Genomic DNA, 26,134 nt, shown 5'->3' with positions numbered 1-26,134 from the left:
AAGTCAGGGCTTTATGAAATTGCCTGGAAGAAGCTTTGTCCCTGTCTTGCTCAGCCTCCCTTCCTGGCTGATGCTCCACAAAGCTTTGTGGAGCTTTGTCGAGCTCCAGAGCTTCTGCAGCAGGAATTGTCCCCATCCCTCATGTCCTGCCCCAGGGCTTTAGTGCCAGCACATGGGCCTGTGATGACTGGGGCAGATCCAGGCTCAAGGCTGGAGCTGTTAAAATCCTTCACAAATGTTTTGTGTTCATTAATGAGCTTGGGGCAACAGGCAGAACCAAAAAGAAATCATGGAATGGTTTGGGTTGGAAGGGACCATCTCATTCCGCCCCTGCCATGGGCAGGGACACCTTCCACTATCTCAGGTTGCTCCAAACCTTGTCCAGCCTGGCCTTGGACATTCCCAGGGATCCAGGGGCAGCCACAGCTTCTCTGGGCACCCTGTGCCAGTGCCCTGTTCTTCTGATCCACAGGGATCTGTAGGAGAAGGACCAACACTTACAATTATGGAGTGGGGTGAGGCTGCGTGAAGTTTCCTCAGCGCTCCAGACTTTCCAGGGATCTAAGCTTTAACCAGGGATTAACCATCATTAAAGTACTCGGGGAACTGCCTGGTGAGTGGTTGGGAATTCGAGGTTGGGAATTCATGTTGCCCGTCATCCTCCTTTCCCTGCCTGATGCATCACCCCTCCCAGTACACATCCTCTGGCTCCCTTTCTGGGTGTGATGTCTTTTTGGCAGGACCAGCTCCCCTGGCTTGCACATTCCTTGGGGATGAGTCAGGACTACAGGCCGCTGTCATCCTGGGACACTTGTCCTTTTTGGAGAGGGAAGGCAGTGTGATCCAGGGCTGGAGGGTGAGGGAGGGTGGGCTGCTTCTCAGGGCAGCTCCCTGGAGAAGTGCTTCCCTTCCCTTCCCTTCCCTTCCCTTCCCTTCCCTTCCCTTCCCTTCCCTTCCCTTCCCTTCCCTTCCCTTCCCTTCCCTTCCCTTCCCTTCCCTTCCCTTCCCTTCCCTTCCCTTCCCTTCCCTTCCCTTCCCTTCCCTTCCCTTCCCTTCCCTTCCCTTCCCTTCCCTTCCCTTCCCTTCCCTTCCCTTCCCTTCCCTTCCCTTCCCTTCCCTTCCCTTCCCTTCCCTTCCCTTCCCTTCCCTTCCCTTCCCTTCCCTTCCCTTCCCTTCCCTTCCCCTCCCCTCCCCTTCCCCTCCCCTGCATTTCTCCCCTCTCTGCTGCATTTCTGCCCTATTTTGTGCTGGATAAACGTTGGAAACCACACTCCTTAATCGAGTTTTCTGCCATTTCTCATGATTCCGTGGAGGCAGGAGAAGCCAGTGAAAGCCTTCTCTGGAGAGATGCTTGATGAATGGTGGAGGAACAGGGAACAGTTGGCAAAATCAGGTTGTGAAGATCCTGTTTAAAAAAAATAAATTAAAAAATACTAATCCACCCTTGCTTTCCTTTGTGCCATAGAAAAATGAGTAATCCACAATTCTCTGGGTTGCCAGTGCAGGGATTTAAAGGAATTCTGCACAACACTAGCAAAGACCTTCCTGAGCCCCTCAGTGCTGAGGGTGTTGGGGAGCTGAGGTGACCTCAGCTTTCAGCTGCTTTGGAGAGTTTCCTGATATTCCAGCTGGATTCAGCATCACTGGAAAACTTCTCTCCCTACTCAGGGGCTGAGACAGGATTTGGTATGGCTGTGCAAGCATTTAAATGGAACATAAGGGTACCAAATATCAGAAAAGCTAAAAATTACTGAGAAAATTTCACGGGAAAACATGATACCACATCCGTGGAAGTGTTCAAGACCAGCCTGGACCAGGCTTAGAGCAACCTGGGATAGTGGGAGGTGTCCCTGCCCATGGCAGGGGGTGGAATAAGATGCAGTCCAAGTTAATAAACTTTCAAGTAAGCTAATTGAGCAATCCTATTAACACTGGAAAGAGCTTCCTTCCTCGAGTTTACTTTAGAAAAACAGTGCTTTCAGGCTTGTTAGGATTTGCTCTTCTCCCTGTATCCCATGGGCTGAGCATCTCGAGCCCTGCATTGCCAGGAGCAGCGTTTTGGGATAGTTTGGGTTGATTTATCAGCTCTTCAGGACTCCAGTTACCACCCTTGCCTCATCAAGACATGGATTTTCCATTGCAAAGCTCACTTAGAATCCCAATAAAAGGCAATAAAAGAATCCCACTTGTTTTTCCAGCAGTGCCTTCCCTCATTAACAGCAGACACTCCGTAATTTCCCCGAGCAAGGACAGACACATGGAACATCCACATGCAGCATTGCATCTCAATGTGCTCAGTCTCCTTCACTGGACTTTTTTTTTTTTTTCTTTTTTTTTTCTTTTTTTTTTCCCCCTTCCCTCCTCCTTTATTCCTTGCTCTTGAATCACTCTGTGCCACTTACACGGGGCGATGAGCGTGTGCCCTGGCACACGGGGATAAGAGGGAGGTCTCCTGAGCTGCATCGTGCTCATGGAATCACAGAGTTGGGAACAAGGCTCCTTTTGTCCCTGTTTGTTTGGTGCTTGGTTTTTACTTTATTAAGTCAAACTGTTTTTCATGCAAGTAATATTCTTCTCAGACTGAAATTCCAGCACCAGTTCCACCCCCTTTTTTGGGCACCTCTGTGGATGGGTGTGGGTCTTCTCCTGAATATTTGTTTTCCTGAAAATATAGTGGGATGAATTTTTTTTGCAGGAGCAGATAGTGAGAGGATAAGGGGGAATGGTTTTGAAGAGAGGAGATTTTTAGTCCCGGCTCATTCCTGTTGTAAACACAAGCCAAGAGAAGGCTGCAGGTCTCTTGTTCCTTCTGCTTTGGACTTTGCTGCGTCCAAATCTGGGATCCTCATAGGAAGGACATGGAGCTGCTGGAGCAAACCCAGAGGAGGCCATGGAGATGCTCCAAGGGCTGGAACTCCTCTGCTCTGGAGCCAGGCTGGGAGAGCTGTGGGTGTCCACTTGGAGAAGAGAAGGCTCCAGGGAGAGCTCAGAGCCCCTTGCAGGGCCTAAAGGGGTTCCAGGAGAGCTGGAGAGGGACTGGGGACAAGGGATGAAGGGACAGGACACAGGGAATGGCTTCCCACTGCCAGAGGGCAGGGATGGATGGGATATTGGGAAAGAATTCCTGGTTGTCAGGGTAGGGAGGGGCTGGGATGGAATTCTCAGTGAAGCTGTGTCTGCCCCTGGATCCCTGGAAATGTCCAAGGTTGGATAGGGCTTGGCGCATCCTGGGCTAGTGGAAGGTGTCCCTGTCCATGTGGGACTGGATGAGCTGCAATATGCCTTTCCACCCAAAGCATTCCATGATTCCATGAAAACAATGGTGAGGATTGCCCATGCTGGCAGGATCAGGAGAATTTCAGGTACCGTTCTGTTATCCATGGATAAAATCCCTTCCAGAAATGGTGGCTGCTGTACAGGGGGGTTTCCATTGCATGTGTCAAATACATGTGGGAGATGTGATTAAAACCCCTCTCAAATCCCATTAGCTGTGGGAGCATCAACTTGTCCTGGCTGCAGCTTTATTGCACCAATCTGATGATAATTTTATGGGCTGTTTATCTCCCCATTTCTAAGTATAATTTTTCAACTGTTGTGTCCAGAGGCTGGAGGGATTTTTGTTCCATTTTAAACTTTGCTCTGCAATTAAATCCCCGTTGGGGGATGGAGGGGGCTCTACTCCAGTGCACTCCAGAAAGACTCGTACTTTCCTAAAATTATAGATTTTGCCCCAAGACAGTGACTCTGTCCCCAGCAAACACATCAGCATTTCTGCTGGACTCGTGATAAATGAAAATAGCTCTGTTTCTACTTTTTTTTTTCCTCCATAATTATCCTGTAAGGAGTGGCTTTGGCATGTTCAAAGGAATCTGGGTTTCCAGAGGTCAGTGGGAGCAGGGAGGAGGTCGGAGGGAGGGAGCAATGGGTTCAGCTACACATATATATGAGTGTTACACATTATATATATATATGTGTTTATACAAAATAAATATATTACCAATATGAATAAATATAGAAATATAAATATATATTTAAATATATTTTTTAAAGAAAGATCTTCCCTGCCCTGCCCTTCCCCGCTCTTTTTTCCCCCTTCTCTCCTTTTTCCCCTTGTTCCCCTTCTTTCCCCCTTTTCCTCTTCTTTATCCTTGCCCTTTCCCATCACTGCTGTCCTGCTCCATGCACCAAATGACCCTTTTTTTTTAGTATTTCTGAATGTTTTAGGAATATTTGCCCAGTTTTCTGGTTTTGTTATTGCTGTAAGGCTTTGTCTTACCCCCCTCCTGGACAAATAGAAAAGGAAAACCCACCAGAGCAACCATGCGAGGTTCTGTGCAACGAATTTTGATGGTTGGTTTTAGTGGGTTTTTTTCTCTTTTTGCACTTTCAGCCTTAAATTTCTCTCCTTCCCAAGTTTTTTTATACTTTTAGTTTGTTTCCCATGCTCGGTGGGCATGCACTGCATCCCAGGGGAGTAGGAGAGGGTATCCCCATCCCTGAGCTCACCCAGGGCATTCCCAGCTATTTATTGCTGGAAATCTCTTTTCCTTTGAAGGACTTTTTTTCCTCCTCCAGTTTCCCAAGAGGGGTGTGGATACAGCCAACACCCAGCCTGGGTCTTGGAGAGCCCCTTGGAGCTCTGAGGGCTGGATTATGGTGTTATCAGGAGGAATTTGTGTTTAAAGGTGCTTTAATCAGCTGCCAGCACTCAGTGCTTTTTGTCCACATCTGCATTTTTTCAATTAGGTGTGAAATGTTTATTAATTTTAAATCACCAAAATCACCAAAAAAAAGGTGACCACTTTTATTTTCATTTTTCATATAAAAACCGTCAAGGAGTTTCAGCCCATCTGCACCAAGCTCAGTGAAAAGGTGGAAAATTTGGGGTTGGCTTTGTGTAGATGATCAAATACAAAAATGACTTTTTGCAAGAGGAGATGCTTGGCTTGTGAGTTGGTTTCAGTCCCTGCACAGTATCTTGGAGATATATGTATATATAGATATATATAGATGTATATATGTATATGTATGTTTGTGTGGCATTTATATATGTATATATGTGTGTGTGTGTATACATGAAGATATATTTTATATGCAGTTATTTTGTGTGTTTATCTATAATTATATATGTGTATCATTTGGTTTTGTTTCTATTTTATATATGCATATGTAATACGGGGTAAATGTTTATCTGAATGTTTATATGCATAATATATCTTATATATTTACATATATATTATGTTTAAACATATATAATTTTTAAATTTTTATTTTTATATATATGTAAATTTGAGATAATGGAAAGGCATTTTGCCTCATCAGCTTCCCAAGTGTGCCTAGACCAGAGCAGGGATAATCCTGATTAAACCTACCCCTGGGAGAAAGCCAGGGAAATGTGGAGCTAATTCTGCTCCTGTGGAAAACCCCCCAGTAGGATGGATGGGCTTTTGCTCTGGCATCTTTTGCTCCAGAGAGGGATGGTCCTCTTGGATTGTTCCTGTGGGAATGCTGAAGACTTGAATCCATTGCTTTAAAAGCCATCATTTATAATTAAGGAATGAGCTGCAGCCTCTGCTCCAGCTGCTTCTGCTGCCTCTCCAAAGGTGGAGAGAATTCCACAGAAAACAGCGTCAGCTGCAAACCCTCTGCTTCCAAAAATCCATAATCCAATCCAGGCAGGCTTGCAGAATTCCCCCTGTACCTCCTCAAGCTTATGCAGGAGCCTTTTAATTATTTCTTATTAACTCCCAGTGTTAAGATGATGCAGGCATTTGCAGGGTCTTGGCTGCCCTATGGATTTAATCCTGGATGTGGCTGCGAAAGGGAATCTGGTGCCACCCCTATAATACAAATAAATAAAAAGGAAAGCCTCTAAATTTCCCTAAATAAAATGGAAAGCCTCTCCCAGAGGTGAGAACCACCCCTGCCTTCCAAATACCCATCCAGTAGGATTTCCCATTTACTGGGAAAGGAGGGAAAAAATAGATTTATTTGGTCGTATCAGGGTTCTGTTGTCCTGAGCCATGCAGGGAAGGAGAGCCCATCTGCAACAGGGGATATCCCAAAATAACAAGGAAAATACAGTGTTTATACAGCACTGGAGACTTGTATCCTACTGCTTGAAAGTCCTAAGCTGGCCTGGAGAAGCTGCCAAGTGACGGCAGAGCTTCTGCAGGAAGGAGCTTCAATAGTTGCTGCAGCAGGAAAGGGACTTTAAAAAACCATGGATTGGCAGCGGGAGAGCATTTGGGAGCAGCCAAGTCCTGGGATAAATGGGATAAATGGGCTATCAGGCAGAGCTGCCTCGATTTCTTGCCCTTCACCCAGATTCAGTCTTGCTGCTTGAATGCTGATTGTGTCGTGGGTCTCTGTGTTACAGCAAGCCCAGAATTAAAACACACCCCGTGAGCATCTCAATTCAGACTTACTGCTGCTTGGATTCTAGATGGGAATTTAGTGGTGGCTGTGGGAATTAAAATCTGCAATTGTAATTCATGCTGGACAAGCTGGCGGGATATGACTGTGGCCAGGCGCCGGCAGAGATTGAAAGCTGAGGACGTTTCAGATTTAAAATACTCTATAGAGCAGCCCTTCACTCCTTCTCTCACTGCTCTGTCCTCACAGAGGTCTCTGCAGGCATTTGTGTGATTTAAGATGCCTCTTGCATTCCCAGGACTGTCTGAATGGCTTTCCAAGGGGAACAGCTCCATGGGTTTTGCTGTACAAAACATCCTGAACGTCTCTTGTGCGTGTCGCTGCCTCTTGGCACAGTTCTGGGAGGCAAATGCAACACCAGGTTCTGCCTGGAAAAAAAAAAAAAAAAATCACAGCTGGATTTTCCAGCCTTCCCAAGCTCCAAGGCTTTGGGTTCAGGCTGCAGGGAAAGGTGGGGGAAGCCAGGAGTAGGGTTTATTTTTGAGGCCAGGAAGGAAGTGCCGTGCTTCCCTTTCCCGAGGGTGTTGATGCTGGAGTTGAGCTCCTGGAACTCCCTGAGCCCAGCCCACACTCCAGCTGATGCTGACAGCTCCAGCTTCCACATCCCTGCTGCCTTCACCTCGGGGATTCCTTGCCTGGAAGGATGGCAGTGATTTCTTGTGTCTCTTAGATGTGTGCAGCTCATCCTGGAAGGGTTTGGGTTGGAAGGAACTCCAAAGCCCATCCAGTCCCACCCTCATATGCAGAGGCAACTTCCATTATCCCAGGCTGCTCCAAGCCCTGTCCAACCTGGCCTTGGACACTTCCAGGGATCCAGGGGCATCTCTGGGCACCCTGTGGCAGGGCCTCCCCACCCTCACAGTCAGGAATTTCTTCCCAATATCCCATCTCTCCCTGCCCTCTAGCAGTGGGAAGCCATTCATCCTTGTCCCATCACTCCATCCTTTCTTACTAGTCTCTCCCCATCTTTCTTGTAGCTTCCTCAGGTACTGGAAGGTCACAGTTAGGTCTCCCTGAAGCTTCTCTTCTCCAGGCTGAACAATCCCAATTTTCCCAGCTTTTCCTCACAGCAGAGGTGCTCCATCCCTCTGATCATCTTGGTGACTCTCCTCTGGACTCGCTCCAGCAGCTCCATGTCCATCATATTTAGCAGCTCAGAGGAGCTGCTGGATCTACGAACATCACTGAGATTTGCAACATGTAGTAAACTTCTAAATTCCAGGTCTGGGATCTCTGAGGTGAATTTGTACTTGAAGACTTACCTGAGCTCTGATAAGTGAGTGGCAATCTGATAAATTGATAATAATTGATAAATACAAGTAAGTTGATTAATGTGATGGATTGTATAACATGAAGTGGCCAGTGACTGATGGTTGTAGATGGGAAGAGCCTGAGCTGAAATATTCAGCCTTGTTGTGAAGCTGTACCCTCAACAAATCAGTAACTCATGAATTGGGACTCTGGTGAAGGTTTATAAACCTTTGATCAAATTTAACCAGGCTGATGGCATTCCCTGGCCTGCAGGGATTGCTCCAAGCAATCCTGGATCCCTTGCAAAGCACCCAAGGCTCTTGTCAGTGTGTAAAACTCAACCCCACAAAGCAGCTGCTAAACATTTGCCAGCCTCTTTTATATATAACTACCCCATGGGACAGGCACAGACCTTCCCCCTCCTGCTAGAACCAACATCTCACTGTTAATTGAAAGTGTTAATTACTCTCAGGCCCAGTTTTTGTGACTTGGTCTGAATGGTTAATCTGCAGTGTAAACCCAAATCCCCTTCTGTTAGGCATAAATGTTACTGATTCCAAATGCCTTTGGTTTTTTCCTCCCCCTGATTTTTGGTGCCAACTCATTCGGCTTTCAGTAGGACAGAAGTTGGACTTCATTGCTAGAGTCCATTGTAATGATTTCTTGGATTTTTTTCCGGGTAGACAAGGCTTGTGCAAGTTTGCATGCTTTTCTATATTTGGTTTTGTTTAATTTGATTGTACAAAGCTGTTGAAAAGTCCAGCTGAACGTTTCCACTTTCTGCAGTCCTGAGTGTGCCATTAAACCAGGAGTTCAAAGGAAAAAATCCAGCTCCTGCTGGGTTTTCTCAGTAACCCCAAGCTCAAGATCCTGGTTTGAGATAGGGACAGACAAAAGTTCATTTGTCATGTTGTTCTCATCTCAGTTGAATTCAGATGTGGCTCTTGGGGATAATCCTCACTATTACAGGATCATGGAATATCCTGAGCTGGGAGGAACCACTAGGATCATCCAGTCCAACCCTTGTACAGGACGTCAAGAATCCCAGATGTTGGTGCTGGAGTGTGTTCCTTGGGACCTTTAGTCCCTTTGGCATTGTGTCTACTGGGACTTTACCTAATCTTGGAAATTCTCCAATTCTCTGGAATTGCTCCTGCCTTTCTGGCTGGTGCCGAGAGGTGCCAAAGGATGGAGACAGGAGCTGTTGGAAGAAAGGTCAGCTCATGGTTTTAATTTGGGTTAAACCGGTGTTTCATGCTGGAAATCCAGGATCACAGGGGGATCTGGAGCTGAAAACTGAATTATTCTATTACTAAATATATTATTATATTACGTACCGTTCCATTCTCTTTTCCTTGTGTGGTGGAAGGACATGGCACTGTTACTGCCTGTCAGAGTGGAAGATGCTCTGCAGGAATGGCTGGGCCAAGTGTTAGTGAAAAATATTCCAGGTGTTAGGTAAAATATTGCACAGGGTTTGTCTTTTGGAGTTATCACCATGTTTCGGTTCCCCAAAGGCTTCCCAACCTGGAGGTGACCTCCAAGTACCCATGCTTCCATCACTGCTGGAAGGAGATGTGGCTGTTGAGTTTTCTTAGTCCTCTGGGAGGTAACTTTTATTTTCAGTTGGGAATTTTCTGGGTTTTTTTGTGGAAACTGAAAGTCCCGTTGACTTCTCGCAAACCTTCTCCTGGTTCTGTTTTCTGTGTGTGCCAAGGTGGTTGGGTTCACCTTTGGATAGCACAGGTATCCTGAATGGTGGCTAAAACCCCAAGAATTGATAGTTAACCCCAAAAACTGCAAATACCCTGCTAAGGGAGGTATTGTGTCACTTGTGACCCCTTGACTTCATGTTCCAGGCAGGATCAGTGTTAGGCTGGTGATCCATGGACAGTTGTGTCTCATCCTCATTCACCTTTAGTTCTTCCCTGCTTTTATATCCCATCAAAGCAAGTATTGAAAACAAGCAGTTACTTGTATCCAGAAAGAGTTGTTGGAGTTTTTTGGAAGGATAGGTCCTTCTCAGTTCTAAGCACATTTTGAGACTTCTTTTGTCCTCCTTTTGAAGGCTTGTTCTTGTCCTGCTTTTAACCGGGGGAAAAATGGGTTCTTTGTTGTAGATGTCAAGAAGGACTGGTCGGATCACGCGCTGTGGTGGGAAAAGAAGAAAACTTGGCTCCTTAAAACTCACTGGACGTTGGATAAATACGGGATCCAGGCAGATGCCAAGCTCCAGTTCACCCCTCAGCACAAGCTGCTGCGCCTGCAGCTGCCCAACATGAAGTACGTCAAGGTGAAAGTCAACTTCTCCGACAGGGTCTTCAAGGCTGTTTCTGACATCTGCAAAACCTTCAGTAAGTGCTGGAAAACCACCCCTCTGGGGAGCTTCCTGGTTGGTTTGGCTCCTACCTCTCCTCTGGTGCACGTGTTTGTCCTGTAAATTTGATAAATCTGTGGTATTTTCTGGCTTTGAGCACCCAGGAGTCACTTTGATAAATCCTTGGTGTTTTCTGGCTTTGAGCACCCAGGAGTCCCTTGGGTATCAAACAGTCCGTATGTCCATTCTTTTTCCCTTCCAGATCTACTCTTTTGTGTGTAAATACTTAAATAACAGGACCAACTGAGTCAAAAAGTGATTAAAAAATGCTATTTTTTTTTGGTGCTGAATTCTCTTCCATAGCAGAGCTGTCCTCGGGTTTGTTGCAGGCGAGGTGATACCAGCCCTGCTTGATGTTCAGGCTGCTGGTGTTGGGTTGTGATTTTTTTTTCCACCTGCAAATTTATGTGCTGGATGAAAAGCAAACCCTGAAATGGGAAATCTGCCAGCCCTGTGGGTTCTCTTCTAGCAGAAAATCATATTAGAGATTAAGTGATGATGCTCCACTGTAAAACTGGTGGAAGGAAGGAATCAAGTCTTGCTGTCTCCTCTTCACCCTCATTTCCTGGTAGAGGAGAAGCCCAGGAGAAAGAAGGGATCATTCCCTACCAGGCATAATTTTTTACCCGTCTTCACAAATTCCTCCTCCCAAAACCCAGTGTTTCTTCCTGCCCACCAAAAAAAAAAACAACAAAAAAAAAACTTATTGAGGAGATGGCAACTCCACCCGAAGGAACTCCAGGAAGCGCTCCATATTGGAATTCTCTCCTCCCAAAAGAGCCTGCAACGCATCCTCAGCTGTAGCAAATCCATTCCTGCTCTCAGAAAGCAGCTCAGTTTATTCTTGGCTGACCCAGTTGTTTGGGGAGGCAGGAAGAGCTCATCCCTATGTGCCGTGTCTGGCGCATCCGTGGTCTGGTTGGTATTTTTAGCTGGTTACGGATCTTTGTTGCTCCTTTCCTGTTTTGTTGGGGTTTTTTTAAAAAATGTAAATATTGGGCAATTTCTCCTTAAAATAAAAAAGGCTTAGCCAGCATTATTTCTGAGTAGATTTTGCTTCCCTCACCCCTGTGTCCCACTGGCATTTGGGATGTTGTGCTAGACAGGGAGGTCCCAGGCTTGGACACTGATGAATCTCTCCAGCAGTGACTCATGTCAGGAAATTCTGATATGGTTCATCATGGGACAGGAGATCTGTCACTGATGCTGTCAGAACCTTACATGGGCCTGAAGCAGCCTTTTCTTCCAACTGCAGAGCTTTTGGGGGTATTTATGACCAAACCAACAGAATTATCCTGATATTTACAGGTTTGGGAGGAGGGAAAAGCCTCTGGGGTAGCAGAGGTTGGAGCAGGGACACATCCATCAAGTGTAGTGCTGACTTCCTTTCTGCAGCATCTGAAGTACTGAAGTGAAGCTCCTGATTTTAGGGAAAGCAGAGCTTTTACTGGAAATTTCACTTTCCTTTGAGTGACTCTCAGCAGCCTGAGCTGTTTGAGGACAGACACAAATTGCTATAAGTGATTAAGTTGTTTAGCCCTCTCAGCTGTGTTTCCTGGGAGCCAGATGTTCAGCAGAGCTACTGGGAAGATGATACATGAGCTTGGCATCAGCTTGAGGGAAGAGGGATTGGGATGTGGGAGGAGAAGTGCTGGAGTTGGAGGGGCTGGGATGCTCTTCCCAGGACCGCAGAGGTATAAATACAAATGATGCACAAATATGTTTTATATGGAGTTAAAATAGCTGTTGAAATACCACTATTCATATTTGATGTGTTTTAACATTTATATACTTAATATAAATGATATAAAAGCATATATTATAAACTAATATAAAAACATATATTATAAATATATATATTGCATATTAGGAATAAAATCTTGGCTGTGAGGGTGGCACAGAGAAGCTGTGACTGCCCCTGGATCCCTGGAAGTGTCCAAGGCCAGGCTGAACAGGGCTTGGAGCAGCCAGGGATAGTGGAAGGTGTCCCTGCCCATGGCAGAGGGTTGGAATAGGATGATCATTACGGTCTCTTCCAACCCAGACTAGTTTGTGATTTTGTAATTCTGTGATTCACCTTTCCCCCTCCCAGTTGTATCTATCCTGCCCCATTTTTCTCCATTACCTTTCCTTGCCCTCCTCAGCATCCCTGCACAGCGTGGCTGCAGAGAGCTCTCATAACCCATATTAATCAAGCTAATTCTCTCTCCAAGGAAAACCGAGCAGGTATTTCAAGGTGGAAGGGAAAAGTGATCCCAGCATAGTCCTTGTCTCCATAAATCCCTTGACTTCTGGGCTCCAGGGAAGTTAGCACAGAACTGTGCCTGGGAGTTGCTTATATTTCGGCTGTACCTGTTTGCTGTCATTGCCCTGATCATTTAATCACACACCTCAGTAACTCCAGCACAGGGCATCATTAATGAGTAATTGAAGTAATTCCTGATGTTCTCAGGACTCTGGCTGGCTGCATTTATAAAATCCTTATTACACAGGCAGGAACACCTGCCTATTTAGAGCTGTCCTTTGCTTCTGTTCCCTTTAAATTGTTACCCAGAGGTGTGACCCTTGCAGAGTGTGCATGATTTTTAAAGAGAAGTCTCTGTTCTTGTGCAGAGGGAAGTTATTCCAAAGGGCAGCTCCCCGGGGCTCCCAGGAGGTGCCTGTGGGAAGATGCTGGAGCCACTTGCACACCCCTCACTTTCCTGGAGGTCGTGTGAAGCAGGAAAAAACCCCAATCTCATTCCCAGTGGCTGGATTGCAGCCCCTTGATTCCCACAGCAGCCACTCAGGAGGGTTAAAAGCACGGATTGACCCCAGCAGGCAGGAAGAGAGGAGTGGGCAGTGCTTGGGATGGGCAGCCCTCATCCAAAGGGTGGCTTGGAATCCTGCCCGGGAGCAGCTGCTGGCAGGCAGCTCCAGCCTGAAGGGCCAGCTTTGATCTGCAATTAAAGACCAGAGAAAGAGAAAGTAAAACTTCACTTTGTTGGTTTTTTGTTTTGTTTTGTTGGTTTTTTTTCCACAGTGGCAGGGATTTGTGCTTCCCACCTGGCTGGCAGCAGGGCACGGGGGTTGGGATGGGATGTTCCCCTGCTCTCATCATCCCACTGGGAGATAATTCCACCCAGAAAACTGCCCATCAAATACCCAACTGCAATTTGATGGGGCTGCACTCAGCAGTTTACTGGTGTGAGTGGGAATATCCTCGTTGAAAGTGGGATTTGGGGAGGTAGGAGATGCTCACACATCATCTGACATAACAACAAATGGAAAAATCCTCTTTTCCTACATGAACAGGAAGGAATTCTTGGCTGTGAGGACAGTGAGACACAGGTTGCCCAGAGAAGCTGTGGCTATCCCTGGACGTGTCCAAGGCCAGGCTGGAGAGGGCTTGGAGGAACCTGGAATAGTGGAAGGTCCTTGCTCATGGCAGGGAAGTGGATGATCTTTAAGGTCCCTTCCAATCCAAACCGTTCTGGGATTGTGGGATGGCTTCACTTGATTCCAGCCCAGTGGATGCCTTGCAGCTGTTTCCTCCCAGCATTCTGCCTGTATTTTTTTCCATGTATCCCAGGAGCTCCAAGGGACTCTAGGCAGGCTCTGCTGTTGCTCTGTGGGCACATGGGACAGGAAAAGCAAACAGCAAGATGCAAGTGTGAAAGTTTTTTCCCAGGCCTCGGCGTTTCCTGCCCCAGCAATGCTCCTTCTCCTGGGGACGTGGCTTATGTTGGAGCTGCAGAGTGAGGGGAGATGCTGTGACAGCAGAAAAGCTCCTCTTCTTCTCCTCTTCTCCTGGCTGTGAAGATTTGGGATCTCTGGTGCCCTGCAGCCTGAGAAGAGGAGCAGGGAAAATTCCAGTTGATGTTCTTGGGAGCACAGAGAAGACAACTGAGTGCCAGAGCTGGGAGGAGGCAGCTCTGAGAGGAAACACTCCAAAATTCTTGACCAATCCCTCCCTACCCACCCTGAGGCTGTGTAAGACAGAGAAATTCCCTTCAGGCTCTTTTAATTCCCCAGAGCCTAGTGGTGCCTCACACCCAGCTCCTGCCTCATAATCTCTGTGAATTAGTCACCTGTTTTGGAAAACCCAGTCTGGGGATCATCCTGTGCCCAGCTGTTCCAGTTTCCATGCCCACATTCCCTCTTGTTCCAGTCCCCGTCTCCCCTTCTTGCACTGGGTGAGGGTGATCTGATCCTGAGGAGCTTGTGGAGCTGAGGATGCAGAGAGTCCCATGAGAGTGATGGGCTGCTTCCCATCGTCCCAAAAATAAGGAGGTTCCTGAGACTCATCAAGTGATGGCAAGGTGACAGCCAGCCTTCCCTGCCTTGGCCTCCAGCCACCAAATGCAACCTGAGCTGAGGTGGCAGTGGCATTTGGTGATAGTGGCATTTGGGAGTGGCAGGATGCCAGCCCAGCCCAGAGAAGGCGACACCGAATGTGACCCTACCTTGTTTTTTTTTTTCCCTTTCCAAACGCTCCCTGCTCCAGGACAGAACGTCCTCTGACTCCTGAAGTATTTGCAATATTTCCACGCCCTCCGTTGCCAAAAAGACTTCTATAAAAAGCCGCTGTTTGTTGTTTTTTGGGGGTTTTCTTGTGGTTTGTTGTTTTTTGTTGGTTTTGTTGGGGTTTTTTTGCAAAACTGAAACCCTTTGGTGGACGATGTGCGGCGCTCCCAGGCGCTGTGACAGCAGGCACGTGGACCTACATCCCTGGCCCAGTTGCTTTCCAGGAGGCAAAGCTGTCTGGAGTGGAATCATAGAATATCCTGACTGGAAGGGACCCACAAGGATCATCAAGTCCAACTCCTGGCCCTGCACAGGACAAGAATTCCACCATCCCTGGCCACTGCAAACCTCCTAAACTTTCTTTTCTTTTTTCACACCCTGCTGGTAAATAAAGGAGTGTTTTGCCTAAAATCATGGAGTCCTGGTAGATGCACATGAGCATTTCAGGGGGAATCTGGGGAGCAACACCAGCATTCAGGAGAAATTTCTTCATGGAAAGGGTGGTCAGGCATTGGAAGAGGCTGCCCAGGGAGATTTGGATTCCCCATCCCTGGAGGTGTCCAGGGAAGGACTGGACATGGCACTCAGTGCTCTCGGCTGGGGACAAGGTGGGGATGAATCACAGGCTGGACTTGATGATCCTGGATGTCTTTTCCAACCTGAGTGACTCTGGGATCTGGGGATACAGGCTGTGGATGCTCAGGAGCATCAGGAGGATGCTCGGGGGTGACGTTCACGGGGAGACGGAGGTGGTGAAACACCGAGGGTGGATTTGCTGCCTTTCCCTGCCACGAGCAGAGAGGTTTGGCAGTGGCACAGCTATTTCTAAATATGTCCAGGGAATGGGTGTGGAAGGAAATCTTCCCATTTCGAGAGGCGGCCAAATTGCAACGTCCTCAGCTTTTTCAACTGCAGGGCCCACGTGTTTGGCTGCCAACCGCAGCATTTTCCCCTTTTATTGCCTGCCCGTGCTCAGCTGTCATGCAGGATCCAGACCAACCCCAGGAACTGGGGTCAGGGAAATAGCCAGATTTAATTACAAAGTGTCTGAGATGGAGGAAAAAAAACCAAAAAAAATCCTCTCCAGTCTCCCCCCCTGTACCCACCCCAGCTGTGTTCTGCGTGTGGAGGAGCATCAGGTTTTTATGTCACCGTGTGAGTCAGTGAATTTTTTCATCCTTACTCTGCTGTTGACTGAGACCCTTTAAATAGAATTCCATCCTAAAGACATTAGGACATGCTGGCCAAGTCAGTGCTACCGCCTTCCTTGGAATTAGTTGGATTGCTCTTTATGGGCTGATGCAGAGGGAAAAGTGTAAGGGGATTGTTTTTTCTCTTGTTTGTGGGATTAAATTAATGGAGTTTAATTGGACTGGAGCTGCAGTTCAGCCACTTCAGGGGCAAGGCTTGTAGTGCTGCCTGTGCTCCAAGAGGCATCTGGATAACAGGAGCCTGGGGATTTCGTCCCACTTATGGAAAAAAACATCCAAACATTCAAGTGTTTGTTGACTCTGCCTCTGCAATGGCTCTTTTTATTGGCCTTGCAGTAATGCTTGGCTCCATCACCACTGCCTGCATCCTCCTCCTTTTCCCTCTCCGCCTGGGTCTCTTGGTACTGGTGGTGCCCAATTTTGGCTCTGGGAACCACTGGCACAAACATTTACACCCTTCCAAACCCCACTGACCCCATTTTTGGGTGGTTTTGCACATCATTGCTCCCTTGACAAATCCATAAGTCAACAGGCACTTGGATTTTCCACCCACAATTTGGGAAGGCTCCAGCAAAACCTCTGTCAGGGTCAGCCCCAGAGCACACCCATATTCCACACCCATATTCCACACCCATAGCACTCCTTGAGCATCTCCAGAGGCTTTGTGGGATGTCCTGAGAGAGCTGCAGGGCCCCAGGCAGTGAGTGGAGAGCTTGGCTTTTGCCCAGATAAATATTTAAGTTCCTGGGCATCTGAAGAACCCATAATAAAATGTACTGAATGTACAAACCCAGCAAACTGTGCTGGGGGGTGAGGACTTGCTCCATCAGATACTGCCCAGTGCCCAGCACAACCACAGCCTTATCTCCAGGCAAGTTATGTATCTCCTCAAGTTATGTAAGTCCTTCTTTAGTTTCTTTTTGTTGGTTTGTTTTTTTTTTTTTTCCCTCTGGTCTGTTTTGCAGAACTTTATCTCGAGAGAATTTATGTTGCAGATAAGTCAGATGCTTCATTCTGTAAACTTACACTGTGAAAAACCATCCACAGAATTCACTCATTCCAAGAAAAAAACCCACAACCTTTATTTTTGGTTTTTCAGTCTGAAATGGAAGAAGAATGAGGTCTGAGGTCTCGTTTTTCTAAGACTCGTCAGAGTGATGCACAAAGGCTGTAATTTTTATGAGTCATTGGTTGGAGAGAGCAGTGATGGAGTGCAGAGAAATCCCACTTCCCAGAGATAGCCCACTTCAAAACATGTTTCCTAAGGAGGGTGGCTGGATCAGCATTAAAGAGAGGATTTCCCCGGGATGCTGTCTGTGCTGCAAGTAAATTTACGGCGTTTTTATGTTTAAGAAATAAGGAGTTGAACCAGCCCTCTGGCCTTTGGGGAAGCCAGAAATGGGGAAGGAAATTGGATGCTGGAAGCTTCTTTGCAACATTAATTTTCTTTCTACATCAAAATTTTCTCTTTATCTCATGTTGTTATCTGTATTTATGAGAACTGAGTACTGAAAGTAGTGTGATTTCCCATCATTTCAGTTTTGGGAGAAGTTGGTCCATACTCAGCTCTTCCAGTCAATGATGTCATATTCTATATGAGCGTGATGTAAGAAAACCATAAATCTGATTTGTTGTGGGAATGGGAGCCTCTGGATCCCTGGAAGTGTCCAAGGCCAGGTTGGACAGGGCTTGAAGCAACCTGGGACAGTGGAAGGTGTCCCTGCCCAGGGCAAGGGTGGAATGGGATGAGCTTTAAAATCCCCTCCAACGCAAACCCTTCTGGGATCCCCATCACAACACACCTTGGTGTATTAAAAACGCAGCTGCTGCAAGAATTACTTGGTGGATGTAGTGCAAAAGAGCATAAGTTGGGAATTTAACACCCTGTAAGGAAGATTATTTTTTTCTTAAGTCAGTTTGCAGGGTGCAGATGGTGCGTTGTGAAGGAAGAGGGTTTAATCCCAGCTCTGGAGTTTGTCTCAGGGTAGGAGATAAATGAGCACAACTCAGCTGGGTGAGCTGTGCAGGGGTTGGATGAGAAATGAAGGATTACACAGGAAAAAAAGGCCAAGGGCTTTCTTTCAGCCAAGAGACACAGGCACAGGCAGTCAAGTAGAAGAGAAGATGCTGCAGGCAGCAAAATGGCTTCATCCAAGAGTTGGAAAGATTTCTCCTGGAGATTCAAAATCACCTTTCTGATCGCATTTTGAGCTCTAAAACTCTTCCTTCCAGGCTCAGGCCATTCTGTCTCCTTCCTATAGCATCCCAGAATGGTTTGGGTTGGAAGGGATCTCAAATCCCATCCCATTCCACCCCTGCTATTGGCAAGGACACCTTGCACTAGCCCAGGCTGCTCCAAGCCCTGTCCAGCCTGGCCTTGGACATTTCCAGGGATCTAGGGGCAGACACAGCTTCTCTGAGAATTCCATCCCAGCCAGGAATTCCTTCCCAAGATCCCATCTAAACCTTCATTTTAAAGCCATTCCCTCAGCTGCTTTGGTGGGTTTGGAATCTGTGGCACATCCATCGGAATGCAGTTGGCAGGAATTTACCATTCATCCATAGAATTCCTGCTGGGATGCTCCACATCCCGAGGATGTGCTGCCTGCTCCATGCCCTGCAGACATGTGCTGCTTGGAAGCAGCTGCCCAAAACTTGCCCTGGATCCTTTGTATGCCGCTGGGAGCATCAGGAACAACTGAGGGGCTATAAAAAGTCTCTTTGATATCAGATGGTCAAGCCCTGGGATGATTCCAGGATTGCTTCCAGAATCTGAGTCTGGCCCGGAGCCTTCTCCTGGCCTCCCTGAGTGCTTCCAGCTGAGAGGCTCCAGCAGTTGCTAATGCACCATAAATAAACCTCAGAGCTTCAACCTTGCTCCAAAATACCAGGGGAACTCCTCGATTTAGGCTGTGCTGCCTCTTGTCCCCTGCGCGTGACCCCGGTTGTCCCAGCAGATTCCTGCTCCATGAGGTAAGCTGGCTGGGATAAATGGGAATGTGTGAGCTGGCTGCACTCAGGCTCTGGGTATTTATTGCTAGAAATGGTCAAAAAGTTGGGCAGGTGGTGGGGGCAGCTGTAGTGGGACAATGTGTGTAGAGTGATAATAAATCAGGGTTAAATTAAAGCTGAAATTAAATAAAGCTTCTATATAAAAAGGAATAAAAATATAGGTATCCTATAGATAATATAGGAATAAGTATCTCTAAATGCAGAAATTAAACTAAATTATAAATTTTAAAAGTTTATATATAAAATATAAAAAAATCTATATATTTTATATGTTTTTAGCGGTTTAAAATCCACATAGATATCTAAATCTGTATATTTTTAGCCTGGAAGTGTTCAAGGCCAGACTGGACAAGGCTTGGAGTAACCTGGGATAGTGGAAAGTGTCCCTGCCCATGGCAGGGAGTGGAATAAGGTGTACTTTAAGGTTCCATCCAACCCAAACCATTCTGGGATTCAATGATACGATTGAAATAAAGAAATATAAATATATAAATAAAAACAGAGCTTAAAGTAAATAATGCTTTCTAAAAATGAGTATATATCAATATATATACAATGTTTATATATATATAAATATGGTGTGTAAGCAACTACAAGAATATAAATAAAACTTAAATTAAAGCTAGATAATGCTTTCGGATGGGACACCTACAATATAAAAGATGGTTAAATCCAGAATTGCTCAGCCTCTGGATTCAGGAATGCCAGGGCTAGTGGGATCCACCCCTGAAAATTACCTTCATGGGGCGAGTTCCCAGTGTGGTATTTCTCAGCTTGTTTGCAGGAAGGAAAGATGGAATGTGGGTGGGCAGTGTGGGGCTGTGTCCTGCTCAGGTCACATGCTGGGGACCAAATCCCAGTGTTAATTATAATCCTGGGAGTGCTCAGGGAACTCCTGGCACATGGTGAGATCCCAGCCCTGTAACTTCTCCTTGCTGGGATAATGGCTGATTGTGTCCTTCAGCATTCCTTGGGTGGGAGAACCCAGCCAGCTCCTGTCTCCTGATCTCTCCTGCAGCAGGGATGGGACCAGGGGCTGTTCTCCATAGGGCATTCCAAAGGGAAAGCTTTGCAGTTGAGCATTTTGGGGTGATTGGTGCAAAAAACAGGGCAAGAAAAAACACAGGGACTTCAGCACGGACAGCCAGCTGCAGAGGAGAGTCCAGAACTCTTTCCAGGCTCAGGCATGTCCGTAATCTCCATAGACTCATCAGAGAATCACAGGATGATTTGGATTGGAAAGGACCTTAAATCCTATCTCATTCCATCCCCTGCCAAGGGCAGGGACAGCTGCCACACCTTCCACTAGCCCAGGCTACTCCAAGCCCTGTCCAACCTGGCCTTGGACACTTCCAGGGATCCAGGGGCAGACACAGCTTCTCTGGGAATTCCATCCCAGCCGTTCCCCACTCTCCCAGCCAGGAATTCCTTCCCAGTATCCCAGGAATTCCTTCCCAATATCCCATCCATTCCTGCTCTCTGGCAGTGGGAAGCCATTCCCTGTGTCCTGTCCCTCCATCCCTTGTCCCCAGTCCCTCTCCAGCTCTCCTGGAGCCTCTTTAGGCCCTGCAAGGGGCTCTGAGCTCTCCCTGGAGCCTTCTCCTCTCCAGGTGACCACCCCCAACCCTCTCATACTTTCTTTTCCCAATCCAAGCTGTATTTCAGAGCTCTCCAAGCTTTTTGCAGCCTTTCACTGCTGCAGTTGGATGGCTCCATGCCCAGCTGAATCCTGTTCCAGGTCGGCTCCCACACACTGACCAAGCACAGGGACTCCTGGTCCTGCTCCAGTGCCTCAGTGGTTACAGTGGTACAACAGACAGCCGGCTCTGCTTTCCCAGGAAACTTCTTCCCACTTGGAATTGAGTGCAGCAGACCCAAAGCATGGCCTTGGTAGGAAATGAAAATTCCCTTTCTCCTTGCTCCCCATATTCCCATAGCTTGAAACACAAACACAATGGGATGCTCCTCATTATAAATGGGTTTTTACATGGTTCAGGTTGGTCCCAGGCAGGAAAATGGGAGAGGTCTGCTGTGAAAAGGAAACACTTCAGCCAAAATCTCTTTTTAAAGTGGGTAGATTATAGGCTTTAAACTTTTCAGTCTGATGTGTAAATAAATGGCTTAACTCTTGGATTGTTCCTATGGAAGTGAGAGGGTCTGGCCTGTTACCTACATGGCTAAGTAGGGATTTGTGTGCTTATTTCTATTTATTTCTGTTTCTATTTCTATTATTTCTATTTCTTTATATTCTCTATATATAATTGTGTATTATATAATATTTATTTATAATTGTACAATATTAATGTGGGCTGTTATTATTTTTATAATTTCTATTTAATGTATGAAGGTGTTACTAGGCTCTGTCACAGGGTCTGCCAGTTCTCACGTTTACTTTTGAGCAGCTGTGCTTGGGAAATTCCACATTTTATCCAAATATTGTGTTACCTTTCCAGCCAAGGGCGGTACTTCTTTCCAACAGGCTTACAGGGAAAATGTCCTCAACTTGATTTTTAACCATTTTTAACAGAGCAGGAAATTCATCCAAGGGAGATACTGGAAATTGGCTGGATGTTGTTCCTAATGGAAGGATATTCTTCTTCTCCCCCTTTTTTCCCACCCTGCCATTATAAACGTGGTCCATTTTCCCCTCCAGACATCAGGCATCCAGAAGAACTCTCCCTTTTGAGGAAACCCAGAGATCCATCAAAGAAAAAAAAGAAGAAGTTGGACGATCAATGTGAAGACGACACCTTTGAGCTGGAGGGGCCGCTGATCACACCAGGGTCTGGTGAGCTGGGGAAAAAAATGGGAGCAGGGGAAAAACTACCACAGCAATGTGGGGCTGACTGAATTTTTTAAGGTCTGTGCAAGAAACAGACCCCAAATCCATAGCACAAGTCCTGGCAGGCTGCAGCACTCGGTCACACGGATGCATGTCTGGAGCTGGAGCTGTCACGCATTCCCAGGAGCAGAGCAACCTCAGGCTTCACAGAACAAACCAGAGCCCAAGTGTGGCCACTTGAACACTCAGATCCTGTTGCTGAGAGCTTTTCTTACCCTGTTAAGAAAGGAGTTAAATGGAAAATCATTCCTAATGTCACATTCCTGGCGTGGTTTAGGCTGTGCCACTTCTACTCCGTATTTACAGGCCAGCAAGGGCAGTGTTTCATTAATTACTTTAGTGTTGCCTTACATGAATGGTGTAGCTGTAAATTGTAATGCTAAATAAATCCTTTTATTGCTGGGGGGTGGTTGACCAGATCTGGATTCCAGATCCAGAGCAGGACTGGGAAGAGAATTTCTGGTGGAGTAACATCCCTGATGAAGTAACATCTCTGATGCAGTAACCACAGACAGCAAATTGATGCAGGTGTCTGTAAGCAGAGGAGTTTTTCAGCTTTTTTCCACGGCTGCTGGAAGTCTGGTGTCTTGAAGGCAAATGGCAGGAGTTGAAACCATAATTTTGGCCAGGTGGGAGCACTTCATCCCAAATGGATTTGTGGAGAAAGCCGTGGTGGTGAGCAGGAGGGATGTGTCTGGCTGCCAGAGCTCTTGGGTTTAAATCCAGCAATCCAAGGGCAGCAGGGCAGCTTTAATTACAAAAAACTACCTTGGAGTTGTAAAGTTGTATTAATTGAGGTTAAATCAGCCGCAGAGAAGGTTGTGGAGTGTGGTTAGTGCCAGTGGTGGCACAGGGCTTGCAGAAAGGAAGGTTTTGGCTGCGCAGAGTGATGTGCACCACGGGTCTGGAACAAGGAAAAATAATCCTTATTTTGCTCTGATCCCACTATTTCTCCTCTCAGCTACTTAAAAATACTTCTGGGCTTGTCCTCTTCCACTCCTGGCTGAGAGAATTTGGGCAAGGCTCCAGTCAATTTTCATTTCCATTTGGCATTTTCATCTTGAAAGTCCGTTCTAAGCCTTTCCTACAGCCAATGTTCACAGAGAGCATCTCTGTTAGATTAATAGGAAAGACTTGGCCTCCTTTGGGGGAAATGTATGCAAAAGCTGGGGTCTGTTTTAATTATTTATGGCTCTTCCAGTGAGTCACTTGGCTGGTTTTGCTCTCCTTGTGAATGAAATCACTCACAGCAGGTTGAATCCCTGCCTGTTCAGGTGCCATTTGATAAAAGTCATGGGTTTCATCTGAATAAATCATTTCTAGTGTTGTTCCAACATCAGTTTGTGTGCTGAAAGCTTCTGGAAAACTAATTAATAATTCAGGAGGTGCTGATTTCAATGTCTTGGGAGTGTTTTGTCACTGAGCACCCCAAACCTGGCAGTGAAACAATTTAAATCCCAGTGGGCAGAGCTGCCAATACACCCACAGGATGTGTTGCCCAACAGTTTCCATTAGAAAACCTGTAGTCACTTGTTTATATAAATTAGCCAAATTTGTAGCTATTTCTGCTGGAACTTTCCATGACACTGCCTGCCTGGGGCAAAATTTTTTAAGGGAAGCTTCTTTTGAGAGGTTTCAGGTGTTTGGAGAAAGAGATGAGGAGAACAATGCAGGGGAAGCTTTGCTCTGATGGAGCAGACACCCAGTCAAGGAATATGGGGGATATTAATGGAAAAACTTGCCCAAAATTCGGGGCAAAAAGTGGGATTTTCTTTTGTTGGTCCAGTTGATGCTCAGCCTTGTGTGCTCAAGCCATGTGAAGGCTGAAGCTGCAGTGAGGGTGGATGAGGAGGAGGGAGGAGCTCTTTTGGGAAGTGCTTTATGGATGGTGATGGGGGTTTATGGCTGTTTTTTGTTGGGAGTTCTCTGCTCCAGTAACAATCAGTGGGGAGAACACCTTTCTGCTGCTTTTATAATCACAGGATAGCTCAAGTTGGAAGGGATCCTAAGGATCACGGAGTCCCAACTCCCAAAGTGCAAGTGCCTGGTCTAAAAACCTGGAAATCATCCCTGGCCTTTTCTTTGCAAATGAAGGTGGATTTTTCCATCCCTTGACCATTCCTGCTGTTTTTTTGCTTATGCCTGGTTTGTTGGATGTGTCTTGGTGACAAGTACCCATTGGTGGTGACAGGTCCCCAAATGATTCATGCAGACTGGGATGCCAGCAAAACAAGCAGGAGCATTAAAAGCATCCTTGTTTGGTGGTTTTCACTTACATTTTTCACCCTGCCAGGCAGTTTAGAATCAGGTTAGTAATTATTTGGAGTTTCCTAGCCACGATATTGGCTGTCACTGACATTGGTGCTGCTGATTAACACCGTTCTTCCTGCTCCTTGAGATGCCCATCGTGAAAAATGAGGGTTCAGGAAGGTTTTTCCATTGGTTTGGTCTTGGATTTTTCCAGTCTAGCTCAGTTTTCTGTCATTCCTTGGCCAGGAGGTTGGTTTGGAGCAAGGAGCTGGAGTGTGGCCCATGGTGGTGGCTTGGTGCACTGAATCGCAGAGTCATGATTTAGGAAGGACACCGCCCTTTCCCAAAAAATCCAGTGTGGTGTTGGACCTTCTGGTTCTGGTGGGCAAATTTGTGCCCAGCAGGTGATGCTGAGTGAGCTCCTTGCCCAATATGTGTGGAATGTATGTGCACTGGAATTCCTGGCATTAGGAGACAGTGGTTGATCTTCCCTTATTCTGAAAATCTGGATTGTATATAAAAATTCAGTGTCCCTGTGAGGTGAAGAGGAGCTGTTTCATTGTATAGTTTGGGATGGAAGGGACTTTGAAGGGTTTAAAGCACTTCTCATTCCACACCTTCCAGAGACCAGACTGTCCAAGCCCCATCCAAGCTCTCCTGGAACACTTCCAGGGATGGAGCAGCCACAGCTTGTCTGTTAAGCTCTCAGCTATTTTGACCTATGAGATACCGAACTAGATTTGGGGTTTTTTTCTCTTCACATCAATAATTTTTAAGTGTTTGGGTGTTTTCATGTCTGCTCTGAGTCGGTACGAGCTGTGAAGCTTCAAAAGGCCTGGGAATAACATGTGCTTTGGGATCAGTTTGGCACCACATTGCACCACTCAGCACATTAATCCTGAATTTGTGTGGCCACCTCAGCAAGCTTTTCCATCCGGGAATGCCACATTTCATGTCCGTCTGTCCTCATAGCGTGAATAAAATAACAGGAAGTCACTTCAGTCGCTTTGCTGCCACCAGCGCTGCTGCAAACACTCCATTTCGGTGGTTCAACTTCACCTGTGCTGTTCTGCCCTCTTCCAAAAATGCCCATTTTTGGCTTCTGTCCTTCTCCTGCTCTCCAGGTGACTTTCTCTCGCCTTCTCACTTTCCCTCCTTTCTTTCCCTCTCTATAGGCACCGATATTCTTTACATCGGCCCCGTCAAAGGTGAGCTCCACCTCAATAGGACTTTTGCCCTCTGCCTGTGGTCTCTTTGGCTGCACCCTTAGTTTATTTTCCTGCTCCTCTAAAACTTTTGACTTCCAAAATCTTTAAGCAACAGGTAATGCCGGTAAGTTGGGGGCCACTCATGTCCCAGGTGCCACAGAAACTCAGGGGGCAGGAGCTTCCTGGTGTGGGACACCTGAGTCTTTTCCTATCATTTGGGCTGGAATGAGTTTTCCATCAGTTTTGCTCTTGGAGAAGAGGATAGGGACAGGTTTTCATGGGAGAACAAGCAGCACAGTGTTTTCCCATAGCGGAAAGATGGAAAGGGAAGGTTTTCCATCCGCCAGCTCCGGGTTTGCACGGAGCCAGCGTGGCAGGGAGCAAGCAGGGCTTGTCCCTAGGCTAATTCCCGGCTTTTATTCCCCTCGCTGGTAGGAAATATCTATTCAAGCCCAGGACTCTATAGCAAAACGATGACGCCGACCTACGACGCCCACGACGGCAGCCCCTTGTCCCCCACGTCCGCCTGGTTCGGCGACAGCGCCCTGTCCGAGGGCAACCCAGGAATCCTGGCCGTGAGCCAGCCCGTCACCTCCCCGGAGTCCTTAGCCAAAATGTACAAGCCCCAGACGCTGCTCGATAAGGCCAAAATCAACCAAGGGTGAGTTCAGGAGCCAAGGATTTGGGGTTTTTTTATGCTAATTTTTAATTGTGTTCTCAAGAGCGTTGTGGCTGCTCTATCGGAGCGTTCTGTGTGTGTTATCCCATGTTGGAAATTCACAGGTGGCTGGACTCATCCCGATCCCTGATGGAGCAGGAGGTGAAAGAAAACGAGGCTTTACTACTCCGGTTCAAGTACTACAGCTTTTTTGACCTGAATCCAAAGGTACAGAGCTCCTTGTTCCACTTGCATTTTGAAATTTTCATCCTTTGGAGCGAAGGATGTCCAGATCTCTAATGTGCTGTTGTGTTGGTAAATCTAAAGAATTTGAAAATTGGTTGTGCAGGCATCAAACCCAGGATTTGTGCTCCTATAAACCAG

The 26,134-nt window shown here is 46.7% G+C and overlaps 1 protein-coding gene across 5 annotated transcripts in view; it reads left to right on the top strand.

Moving 5' to 3' along the window:
- Positions 1-26,134, top strand: part of FERMT2 (FERM domain containing kindlin 2) — a 50,118-nt gene that overhangs the window by 10,129 nt on the left and 13,855 nt on the right. For 3 of the 5 annotated variants that reach the window (XM_066321527.1, XM_066321526.1, XM_066321530.1), the window contains 5 exons: positions 9,807-10,040; positions 21,446-21,580; positions 25,060-25,092; positions 25,528-25,753; positions 25,876-25,978. In XM_066321527.1, the coding sequence (XP_066177624.1) occupies positions 9,807-10,040; positions 21,446-21,580; positions 25,060-25,092; positions 25,528-25,753; positions 25,876-25,978 (731 nt within the window). The remainder of the gene's footprint in view (positions 1-9,806; positions 10,041-21,445; positions 21,581-25,059; positions 25,093-25,527; positions 25,754-25,875; positions 25,979-26,134) is intronic. The other 2 variants (XM_066321529.1, XM_066321528.1) reach the window with 1 other exon arrangement.

The sequence above is a fragment of the Sylvia atricapilla genome, chromosome 6 (assembly GCF_009819655.1).
Source record: "Sylvia atricapilla isolate bSylAtr1 chromosome 6, bSylAtr1.pri, whole genome shotgun sequence".
In the NCBI taxonomy this organism is placed as follows: Eukaryota; Metazoa; Chordata; class Aves; order Passeriformes; family Sylviidae; genus Sylvia; species Sylvia atricapilla.
Note: the sequence above shows the minus strand (reverse complement) of the source record. Positions and strands in the feature narration are given on the sequence as shown.